Consider the following 12,597-nt stretch of genomic DNA (forward strand, 5'->3'; position numbering starts at 1 on the left):
TCATTTATTTATTTTCTTTCTCATTTGGCCAATATCTCAGGCACCTTTTGAGCTGGGAAGCTAATATTTGGACATGAGTGACCAAGTGATGTGGCTATCAAGGATATTTTTGATTTATTGATTAATCATTTCATCTATTAATTATTTATTGATTAATCGATTAATTATTTATTGAGTAATCAATTAATTATTTAATTTTTTATAAATGACTTATTTAATTAAATTTCTAAAAGATACATCTTCGGATGAAGCACTAGTGGTTTAGTTATGCGATTAGCCAATTGATTATGAAAATATTTTGTGATAATCTTTTATTGATTTTAATTATACAATTAATCAATCAATTAGTGTACACCTCTCCCTCCCAATGCAGCCTCAATGAGCTGCACTGCGGTATTGCTTGTTTCAATGTATGTGTACTTGTTTCATTAGTTTTTTTGTCGAGGGGACAGAACGCCTCCTGGTGTTCACTCACCTGTCGATACCTGGAATGGTGGTACATTCCTTTTCGCCAATGTGACATAGGGCAATCGTTTTAAGTTCTTAATTGATGGAGACTTCAATTGGAGGTGTAAAATGATGCCACACCACCTGGCAGTCACATCCTCTCTGCTGCACAACAGTAATATTCTGCAGTCGGGCATGAAAGTTTTATTTCAATAATAAAGATGGGTGGGTGGCACACAAAGCAGCAGGGAATGCGGCCATTGCAAAGAAATTATGATGTCAATCTGAATCAGGTTATGCCAACAGAAATCCCACACTTTGATAACTGCCATGGGTAATTCCATCTTTAATCAACATCAACATCTAAATCCGTGACCAATGAAAATTCCTTTTCTTATCACATTGTTATCTTGTTTATGTAACTCATGACAACCAACGGTGGTGCTGGAAATACAAAAGAAAGCAATCGTTTTTATGTGAGCCTCAGAAGACCTACCATGACAGCTTTTAACAAAATTTGTCAGTACAGACAAATTCTCACATGTTAGTATAATTTTAACGATCAAAAGTAAATAATGCTCTCGGGAAAGCAAAAGAGCTTTGATATGCTGATCTAAGCATAACGAGGCAGTGATTGTTGGGCGGTCTGTGGTTGTGCATTGATGAAGGAACGTTCACACAGCCAGTGCGAAATTATTTGCTGCCTCCTGCTCCACAATTTCTCCACAAGCTACTTGGATCCCCCATAAGACAACCTGGACAAAACGCACAAACATATGGAATCAAACAACATCAAAGGAACCAATTTATTAGACAAGTACCATAACCTATGATCTGAAATTGGCACATAAAATTGTTTTTTTGGTGTACTTAGTCGAGAGTCGTGTAAGAGCTGACACTTAGAGCAGATAATAAAGGGAGTGGGAAACAAGAGGGGGAGGGGGAGAGAGGGAAGCACAACAACAATAGGGAACAGGGACATTAGGAGATCTGTGGAAGGGAGAGGGCTGGGGCGGGGTACATGGGATAAACAAGATGGATACTACAGGGGATTTCAGGAAAGAAAACAGGGAATTTGAAGGAGATGAATTTGAGGTGTATTAACGTGGGTAGAAAAGATCAAGGTTTTGGCTGGGGGTGAGCGATGGTGGTGAACAGGTGTTTTGAAGACCTGGAAGGAGGAGAGGGTTTGAAGAGTGTGTGGGAGTTTGTTCCAGAGGCGGAAAAAGAGGAAGATTTCTAACATATTTAGGGATCTAACAATAGTATTCTTCACACAACTCCGACAACAGTTTGCAACGCTGAGGCCAGATATCTAATAATTGTGAGCTTGAATATCCAGATGTGTTGAGTGGATAACTGGGTCTCACAATTAGCCATAATCTTTCTTGGGAAAACCACACTTCAAAGTTGGCCTCCAAAGCCAAGTACCGACTGGCCATCCTCCATCATGCAAAGTCCCTTCCTTGGCACACCTGAACTCTTATCCACATACAAGGCCTTCATCTGCAGCTTGATGTAATACTGCTCTCCCCTCTGGGCTGGCGTCCCTGCCTCAACATCCAGTTCAGCTTGACGCCGTGGAAACGAAGGACTTCAAGATCACTGGAATTTCCCGTGGTGAAGCTGGGTGTATGGGCCTAACACTTCGCCATCGCTGACAAGTCAGTGGCCTCTCTGTCTTCTACTGCCTCGTTCATGGTCTTGCACTCTCTGCCCTTTCAGTTCCCCCTCACTCCCCTCAGATTTCTGCAGGATGCATGCGGTCCACCAACAACCCCCATCTGGTGAAACTCCCAAAATCCAGAATCGCTGCTCACCTCCACTTACTTGTCACTTGTTACTTACTTGTTATTACTGTTAATTGTTATTACTGTTAATTGTTATTACTGTTAATTATTATTATATTATTATTATTATATTTTATTATTATATTATATTATTATTATATTATTATTATTATTATGTTATATTATTATATTAAAGCGCGGCATTACGCGCGCTGCTTGCGAGCAAGGAGGAAGCGGAAGAAGCGCTAACTTATAAGCGTCTTTATTTCAGGAGCTCACTGTAACACTAAGCTGCTCAGGGCTGCGCGCCCCGTGTATATCGTGAGGCCACGCCTCTCTCCCTGGCGTGGCCCATCCCCACTTGGTGTGCGGGGTGATGTCACCACGTCAGTGCTTTCGTGTCTGCCACACGCGCCCCCCCAGAATCCCCGCGCACCTGAAGGGTCAGTTTGCGGGGCAAACGGATGACCCGGCCGAAGCGCCCCCTGGCGACTGGCGGCGTCTGGGATGCAGGGATGCCATCTGGGATGCCTCCGGCTGCAGGACCGGGGGGCGGCGGGGCTGGGCGGTGCCGGGGGTCCGCCCGCAGGGGGGCGGCCCCGACACGGGGGTCGGGCCACTGGCGGTGGATGGTCCACGTCGAGGTGGGCCGGCTTGAGGCGGTCTACAGAAACGCGGTTAGGAGTACCGCCGATGTCCATGGTGAAGTGCTTCGCCCCGGTCTCCAGCACGCGGAAAGGCCCGTCGTACGGGGGCCGCAGTGGTGTCCGGTGGGCATCGTGGCGGATGAAGACGTACTCCGCCGTGCGAAGCTCCGGGGCGACGTGCGTCGGTGGGTGCCCGTGGCATGCCGTTGGCACCGGGGCGAACCTCTGGGCGGTCTCTTGCAGAGCGGAGCGCTGCTGTGCCGCGGACCATGGTGCCGTGGAGTCGGGGAGGAACTCGCCCGGCACCCGCAGCGGTTGCCTGAAGACAAACTCCGCCCCGGATGCGCGCAGGTCCTCCTTGGGCGCCGTCCGGAGGCCCAGCAGGACCCAGGGGAGCCTGTCGACCCAGCCGCCGTCGCGGAGGGTGGCCCGGAGCGCGGCCTTCAATGAGCGGTGAAATCGCTCACACAGGCCGTTAGCCTGGGGGTGATAGGCCGTGGTTCGGTGCAGCCAGACCCCGAGCCCCTGCGCGACCGCCCCCCAGAGCTCCGAGGTGAACTGGGGGCCGCGGTCGGACGAGATGTCTGAGGGGGCGCCGAACCGGGCGACCCAGGTGGCGATGAAAGCCTGCGCGACATCGGCCGCCGTCATCGACGCCAAGGGCACGGCCTCCGGCCACCGGGTGGTGCGGTCCACCATGGTGAGGACGTGGGTGAAACCCCGCGAGGGGGACAGAGGTCCCACCAGGTCCACGTGGACGTGGTCAAACCGGCGTTCCGGCACCGTGAACGGGGCCAACGGGGCCTGGGTGTGCCGGTGCACCTTGGCGCGCTGGCACGCGAGGCACGTCCTGGCTCAGCCGCGGACGGCCTTCCGGAGGCCATGCCAGACGAACTTGTCGGCAATCAACCTTTGGGAGGCCCTCGCGCCCGGGTGGGACAGGCCGTGGATGGCGTCAAACACCTGGCGCTGCCAGCCCGCGGGCACGATGGGGCGAGGACGCCCGAGGGAGACGTCGCACAAGAGGGCCACGCCCGCGCCGTTGAACAGCACCTCGGTGACGCGGAGGCCGGTGACGGCGGTCCGCAAGGCCTGGACGTCGGGGTCAGCGGCCTGGTCCGCTGCCATCCGGGCATAGTCGATGCCGAGGTGGACTGCGTGGGCGACGGCCCGGGAAAGGCAATCCGCCACCGGGTTGTCCTTCCCCGCGATGTGCCGGATGTCCGTCGTGTACTCGGACACGGCCGAGGTGACGCTGCTGCCGGGCCGACCACGGCTCGGTGACCTTGCCCATCGCGAAGATCAGCGGCTTGTGGTCGACGAAGGCCGTGAACGCACGGCCCTCGAGCAGATGGCGGAAGTGCCTGACCGCCAGGTGAAGCCCGAGCAACTCGCGGTCGAAGGTACTGTAACGGCGTTCGGGCGGGCGAAGCTGCCGGCTAAAGAACGCCAGCGGTTGCCAAGCTCCACGCACCCATTGCTCGTGCACCGCGCCCACCGTGTAGTCCGAGGCGTCGGTGGTGAGGGCGATCGGTGCATCGGGCGCCGGGTGCGCGAGCATGGTGGCGTTAGCCAAGGCGAGCTTTGCGCCCGTGAACGCCGTGTCCATCTGCTCAGTCCAGGTAACGTCGCCTTTGCCCGGCCTACCTCGGAGAGCTTCGTGCAGGGGGCGCAGGAGCTGGGCGATACGGGGCAGGAACCGATGGTAAAAGTTCACCATGCCCAGGAACTCCTGCAGCCCTCTGATCGTGCGGGGCGCGGAAACCCCTTCACCGCCTCCACCTTGGCCAGCAGGGGGACGGCTCCGTGCCTGGTGACACGGTGCCCCAGAAAATCGATTATGGCGGCGCCGAACCGGCACTTTGCGGGGTTCACAATCAGGCCATGCTGGCCCAGGCATTCTAAGAGCGTGCGGAGGTGGCGTAGGTGCTCTTCGCGGGACGCGCTGGTGACGAGGATATCGTCCAAGTAGACGTAGACAAAATCCAAGTCGCGCAGGACGCTGTCCATCAGTCGCTGGAACGCCTGAGCCGCATTCTTCAGACCGAAGGGCATCCGCAGGAACTCGAAGAGTCCGAATGGCGTGATGACCGCCGTCTTCGGGACGTCCTCCGGCCTGACGGGGACCTGATGGTAGCCGCGTATGAGGTCCACCTTCGAGAAGAAGGACATGCCCGCCAAGCGGGCGGAAAAGTCCTGAATGTGGGGGACGGGGTAGCGGTCGGGAGTGGTGACGTCATTGAGACGGCGATAGTCCCCGCACGGTCGCCATCCCCCGCCGGGCTTCGGCACGATGTGCAGCGGCGACGCCCAAGCACTCTCCGAGCGCCGAACGATGCCGAGTCGCTCCAGGGTAGCGAACCCCGCTTTTGCCACCGCCAGCTTCGTCGGCTCGAGGCGGCGTGCCCGGGCGTAGAACGGTGGCCCGACGGTGGGGATGTGATGGGCCACCCCGTGCTTGACGGCCCCCGCCGAGAAGGTGGGCCGCGTGAGGGCCAGGAAGCCGGCGAGGAGGCGGGTGAATTCGTCCGCTGCCGGAAGCGTACAGATCAACGTGGCCGGAACCGAACCGTTCGGCAAGCCGCTTGGCAAGCCGCTCGTTGAGCTGCTCGACGAGCTGGGCAGCGCACAAGCGAGCGAGCTGAACGTCTCGGCCTGGACAAGACGTCTGCGCTTTACGTCGACCAGGAGCCCATTAGCGCACAGGAAGTCCGCGCCAAGCAGTGCCATGGGCACGTCGGCGGTGACGAACGTCCATTGGAAAACCTGCCCTCCGAACCGCAGAGAGAGGCAGCGTTTTCCGTACGTACGGATGGGCGTCCCGTTCGCGGCAAGCAGCGTGGGGCCCCCGCCCGCGGCGTGCTTGTCTGACGTACCGGCGGGAACGACACTCACCTGCGCTCCCGTGTCGCACAGGTAACGGCGCCCGGATAAGGTGTCCGTTATGAACAGCAGGCTGCTCGAATGGCCGGCGCTCATCGCCACTATTGAGCGCCGGCCCGGGCGTTTCCCGACCTGTTGAAGGAGCATGGCGGATGACACTGCTGAGCCTCGTGGCCGAACTTGGCGTGGAACCAGCACTAGGTGGTGGAGCTGGAGGAGTGCGGCTGGCTCCGCCAGGCCGGTGGAGTTGGCGGTTTTCCCCGCGGTGGCGGTTTTCGCCGCGGCGGTGGGCGGGGTGTGGCGGCGGTCACGAGGTGCATATCAGCATGCTGCGTATGCTGTGGATCAGCAGCATCAGCCTCGAGGTCCGTGACGGCCGCACCGACTCTCGCCCGCGTAGCCGAAGCCGCGAAGTACCTGTCCGCCTCGGCTGCCAATGCTCGGGGTTCCGTTAGCACGGTCCCGGCCAACGCGAGGCGAACCTGCGCTGGAAGTTGGCGACGGAAAAGCACCCGGAATAGAGAACCGGGGGCTTTGTCGCCCAACAGTGACAGCATATGGTCCATTCGGACCGACGGGCGCGTGTCGCCGAGCTCGGGGAGATCCAGGAGGCGGTCGGCCCGTGCGTCGTCCGTGAGGCCGAACGTGGCTAGGAGTAGCCGCTTGAGTGCCTCGTACTTGTGGCCGTCCAGTGGGTGGCGAAGGACGGACACAACTCGAGCGGCCGTGCCGGGCCCGAGGGAGGCAACGACGTGGCAGTAGCGCGTGTCGTCGCCGGTGAGGTGCCGAAGCTGAAATTGGGCTTCGGCTTGGACGAACCAGACTTCGGCCTGGGCCTCCCAAAATTCGGGAAGTTTAATCGATATTGCGTTGTTGTTTGCCATTGCAATGGCGTCGTGTTCGGAAGGATCGCTACGGCAGATCCAACGTCGAGGTCACCATATGAAGCGCGATGCTGCGCGCGCTAATGCTTACGCAAGGAGCAAGCGTACAACGCGGTTCATAAAAGAGTCTTTATTGAAAGTACTCAAACTGCAGCACTGAGCTGCTCCGGGCTGCGCGCCCCATGTATATCTTGAGGCCACGCCTCTCTCTAGGGCGTGGCCACCGCCCACTTGGTGCGCGGAATGATGTCACCACGCCAGTGGGCTTTCGTGTCCACCACAATATTATATTATAATTATTATAATTATTATATTAGAAGTATTATTATATTATAATTATTATATTATAATAAATATTATTATATTATAATATTATTATTAGATTAATTATAATATTATTATTATATTATTATTATATTATTATTATTATATTATAATATATATTATATTATAATTATAATATATATTATTATATTATATGATAATTATTATATTATAATTATATATATTATTATATTATAATTATTATATTATAATATATATAATTATTATATTAATATATATATTATATTATAATATACATATTATAATATATAAAAATTATTAAAATATATATAATTATATTATAATATATATAATTATAAATATATAATTATATCATAATATATAATTATTTTATAATTATATTATAATATATAATAAATATATATTATTAATAAATATATATTATATTATTTTTAAAAAATTATAATAATAATAATAATAATAATAAAATAAATATTATAAATATAAAATAAAAATAAAAATAAAAATTAATTAATATATAAAAATTAATATATTAATTAATTAATTAATATAATAATAATAATTAATATAATAATAATAAAATAATTAATAATAATATAATGTAATAATTATAATTAATAATAATAATATCATAATTATATTAATAATATTTATTAATAGATAAATTTATTATTTATTGATATTTATTATTTATTATATTATTATTATATTATTATTTATATATTATTATTTATATATTATGATTATTATTTATTTATATATTATTATTTATATTTATTATATTTATTATATATTATATTATATTAATAATATTATATTAATAATATTATATTATTAATAATAATATTATCTATCTATAATTCCAGTAATCTCTGTGTGTATGTTTGTATGTCTGTGACCGCTGTTTCTCGACAACCACGGGTCCGATATACTTGAAACTTGCCAGGTATATTGCTGGGGACCCGAGGATGTGCCTTTTCAAGGTTTGAAATTAATCGGACAAGTAGTTACCGAGCTATGGCGATTTAGCCGTTCGCCGTTCGCTTTGGCGTTGCGAATGGACCAAACCATTTCATGTAAATAGAGGGGGGGGGGGTTCTGTGGTCGTTGCGAATGGACCAAACCATTTCATGTAAATAGAGGGGGGGGATTGTCACTGTACTCGCAAGCCGTTCGCCGTTCGCTTTGGCGTTGCGAATGGACCAAAACATTTCATGGACCAAACCATTTCATGTAAATAGAGGGGGGGGGATTGTCACCGTACTCGCACCCACGTACGGGCATTGCACCCACGTACGGGCATGCCCTAGTATTAATAATAATAATAATAATATAATATTATATATTATATAATAATATCGTAATAATAATAATTATTACTATATTATAATAATATTATATTATAACCATAATAATCATAATATATAGTAATAACCATAATAATAATATTATATATTATTATATTATATTAATATATTATTATATTATTATTATTATTATATTATTATTATTAGTAGTATTATTATTATATTATATTATTATTATATTATATTATTATTATATTATTATTATTATATTGTATTATTATTATATTAATTATTATTATATTATTATACAGTTATTACTGTTATTACTGTTAATATTACTGTTATTACTGTTATTGTTATTACTTATTATACAGTTATTACTGTTATTGTTATTGTTATTACTGTTATTGTTATTACTGTTATTGTTAATTACTTGTTTCCTGTTACTTGTTAACTTACTGTTGCTTGTTACTTGTTACTTACTTGTTACTTACTTGTTAAGACAGCTGTTCACCACCATCTCAGATCATCCCCAATCCAGAACCATGATATTTTCTGTCCCGTCAACCTCCTCCTGCCCACCTCCTTCCTCCTTCGTGATATTTCGCTTATGTATCCATCTTGTCCACCCCATGTGTGGGACTGACTCACCATCAGCCACGATGGTGCTAGGCTAGAGCATATCTATAAAGTACGTATCTCCCCTACCTCTCATTCTTCCCCACAACCATATTTTGGCCCTTGGCCCTGCCTGCTGTTGGATTTTCCCCTTCTCTTTATGCTGTTGCTTTTTAGCCCTCGTTGGACTTAATCCAAAACAGGGGCTTATGGATTGGGTCTCATCCATCCGTAACCATATCTCGGAGAGGTATGGACCAATTTTGTTCATACTTGTCACAAAGACAATACATGATGTTGTAACTATGCACATCATTTTGTTTCGCGATGCGATCAAAGATAGCCGACTGGCGGCCATTTTGTTACTTAACATGTCCCCAACCATTTCTCGACATGCATGGACTGATTTTGTTCAAACTTAGCGTAAGCACAGCACATGACGGCATATGCGTGCACCTCACTTTATTTTGCGATCTGATCAAAGATGGCCAACTTGTTGACTGCTGTCCATTTTAGTTGTAAACGAGAACGACACTCTTCAACATCACGACGTCGACCGATATGCCTCCGCCCACATTGTTACATCATTATAATACTTGTACCAAGTTTGATTTAAATCCATTCAGCTGTTCTCAAGTTATCACATTTTTATGAAACATGACCTCTGATGTTTGACCTCTTGACCCCAAAATTTAATCAGTTCATACTTACATCATTATACATACAAGTACCACGTTTTAATTTAAATCCCTTCAGCTGTTTACACGTTATCACATTTTTACCTGGCATGACCTCTGACCTTTGACATTTGACCTCGGGACCCCCAAAATCTAATCAGTTAATCTTTACATCATTATACATATCTGTACCAACTTTGAATTATTTCCTTTCATCGTTCTCAAGTTATAGATCGATTACAGACTTTGACCTTTGACCTCTTAACACCAAAATCTAATCAGTTAATCTTTACATCATTATACATATCTGTACCAAATTTGAATTAGATCCTTTTAGCCATTCTCAAGTTATAAACCTATTACAGACTTTGACCTTTGACCCCAAATTCTAATCAGTTAATCTATACATCATTCTATATAATAATACCAAATTTTGTCAGAATCCCATCACTGGTTCACAAGTTATCGCGCTGACAGGAGTTTTACCTAACTTGACCTCCGACCTTTGGCCTTTGACATTGTGACCCCAAAATCTAATCAGTTCATCTTTACCTCATTACACATACCGACACCAAGTTTGACTCGGATCCCTTCAGCCGTTCATGCAAATATGAGTTAGATTCATGCAAAGATGAACTTATTTGATTTTGGGGTCAAGACGTCAAAGTCTGCAATAGGTCTATAACTTGGGAATGGCTGAAGGGGTCAAATTCAAACTTGGTACAGGTATGTATAATGATGTAAAGATTAACCGATTCGATTTTGGGGTCAATAGCTCAAATGTCAAATGTCAGATGTTCCGTCAGGTAAAAATTCTGTTACCGAGCTAACTGGTGAACCAGCCATGGGATTCTCACCAAACTGGGTATAATTATATATTGTCGCGTTCCCTGTGATTAAAATCCTCCAAGGAAACAGATAGCCCAACGAGCTTTACACTCCGAAGAATTCAATCCAAAGATGACGCTATTCTTTGCACGTGAGAGAAAGGGGGATGACGAACTTACTTGGACGGCCTCCACCCGACGTCTTCACACCTGGATAAATTAACTCCAACAACACGGAAATAAAAGGTACAAAAATACCCGATTTATTAAAGAAAATGTCAGCAACAACCACATGAAAACCCACAGAATCTTGTTTCTCACAGTCTGAGAGTCCTTTAGGTGCTTTTTTGCAAACTCCAAGAGGGCTTTCATGTGTCTTTCACTGAGGAGAGGCTTCCGTCTGGCCACTCTGCCATAAATCCCAGATCGGTGGAGTGTTGCAGTGATGGTTGTCCTACTGGAAGTTTCTCCCATCTCCACACAGGATCTCTGGAGCTCAGCCAGAGTGACCATCGGGGTCTTGGTCACCTCTCTTACCATGGCCCTTCTCCCCCGATTGCTCAGTTTGGCCGGGCGGCCCCAGCTCTCGGAAGAGTCCTGGTTGTTCCAAACTTCTTCCATTTAAGAATGATGGAGGCCACTGTGCTCTTGGGAACCTTCAATGCAGCAGAATTTTTTTGTAGGCTTCCCCAGATCTGTGCCTCGACACAAACCTGTCTCTGAGCTCTGCAGGCAGTTCCTTCGACCTCATGGCTTGGGTTTGGCTCTGATATGCATTGTCAGCTGTGAGACCTCATATAGACAGGTGTGTGCCTTTCCAAATCATGTCCACTCAATTGAATTTACCACAGGTGGACTCCAATCGAGGTGTAGAAACATCTCAAAGATGATCAAGAGAAATGGGAGGCACCTGAGCTAAATTTCAAGTGTCATCGCAAAGGGTATGAATACTTATGTCAATGTGATATTTCAGTTTTTTTCTTTTTAATAAATTTGCAAAACTTTCTAAAATCCTGTTTTCTCTGTGTCATTATGGGGTAGTGAGTGCAGATTGATGAGGGAAAAAATGAATTTAAACGATTTCAGCAAAAGGCTGCAACATAACAAAATGTGAAAAAAGTGAAGGGGTCTGAATACTTTCTGAATTTATGCTGATCGAAACATTTTGTAAAACGAGTTTATCAACGCACCTTCATACCATGCTCTAAGCCTGCAACATGGAGTGGTATCCTCATACATGCACTTTACTCATCATGAAAATGAGGTCAAGGTGGTTATTTGGTTAACCTATATAAACAATAGATTTCATTGGGCATCTTTAAAGGTGAGGATGCTCAAAAGGCTCAAGTTCATTTATTTATTTATGTTTCTACGTCCAGAGTGGTGGTTATAATAGCGGACATGGATTTGTCCCCCATTGGAGGATGACCTTCCCTTGAGCAGGCCGTTGGTGCTCCTATGGTTGGCATTGAGTACCGCGGAAGCATTGACGGAAAGAGAATGGTAATATGTGTGGGAAAATGGCATGCTCAGTCAGGGACACACAGATAGCAGAGCACTGATACGGTTCACCAGAGGACCTGGGTTCGATTCCTCCTTTGGGCGTGTAAATTTTCCCACACATGTCAATTAATCTACAAAGTAAGTACTATTACAATGTGAGCAAGTCTATAAAGGGTGTACTATTACAATGTGACCAAGTCTATAAAGGATGTACTATTACAATGTGAGCAAGTCTATAAAGGATGTACTATTACGATGTGAGCAAGTCTATAAAGGATGTACTATTACAATGTGAGCAAGTCTATAAAGGATGTACTATTACAATGTGAGCAAGTCTATAAAGGATGTACTATTACAAGGTCAGCATGTCTATAAAGGATATACTATTGCAATGTGAGCATGTCTATAAAGGGTGTACTCTTGCAATGTGAGCATGTCTATAAAGGGTGTACTATTCCAATGTGAGCATGTCTATAAAGGGTGTACTATTGCAATGTGAGCATGTCTATAAAGGATGTACTATTGCAATGTGAGCATGTCTATAAAGGATGTACTATTACGATGTGAGCAAGTCTATAAAGGATGTACTATTACAAGGTCAGCATGTCTATAAAGGGTGTACTATTGCAATGTGAGCATGTCTATAAAGGATGTACTATTGCAATGTGAGCTTGTCTATAAAGGATGTACTATTCTATTACAATGTGA

General features: G+C 46.3%; 1 protein-coding gene across 1 annotated transcript in view; it reads right to left on the reverse strand.

Annotated features, from left to right (window-relative positions):
• Positions 1-636: 636 nt before the first annotated feature.
• The window catches only part of LOC137423812 (uncharacterized), a 111,427-nt gene continuing 99,466 nt past the window's right edge, over positions 637-12,597 (reverse strand). Inside the window, exon 5 of the mRNA XM_068111334.2 lies at positions 637-1,202. Within this exon, the coding sequence (XP_067967435.1) occupies positions 1,178-1,202 (25 nt within the window). The 3' untranslated portion in view covers positions 637-1,177. The remainder of the gene's footprint in view (positions 1,203-12,597) is intronic.

The sequence above is a fragment of the Myxine glutinosa genome, chromosome 3 (genome assembly GCF_964187855.1).
Source record: "Myxine glutinosa chromosome 3, kmMyxGlut1.1, whole genome shotgun sequence".
Taxonomy (NCBI): Eukaryota; Metazoa; Chordata; class Myxini; order Myxiniformes; family Myxinidae; genus Myxine; species Myxine glutinosa.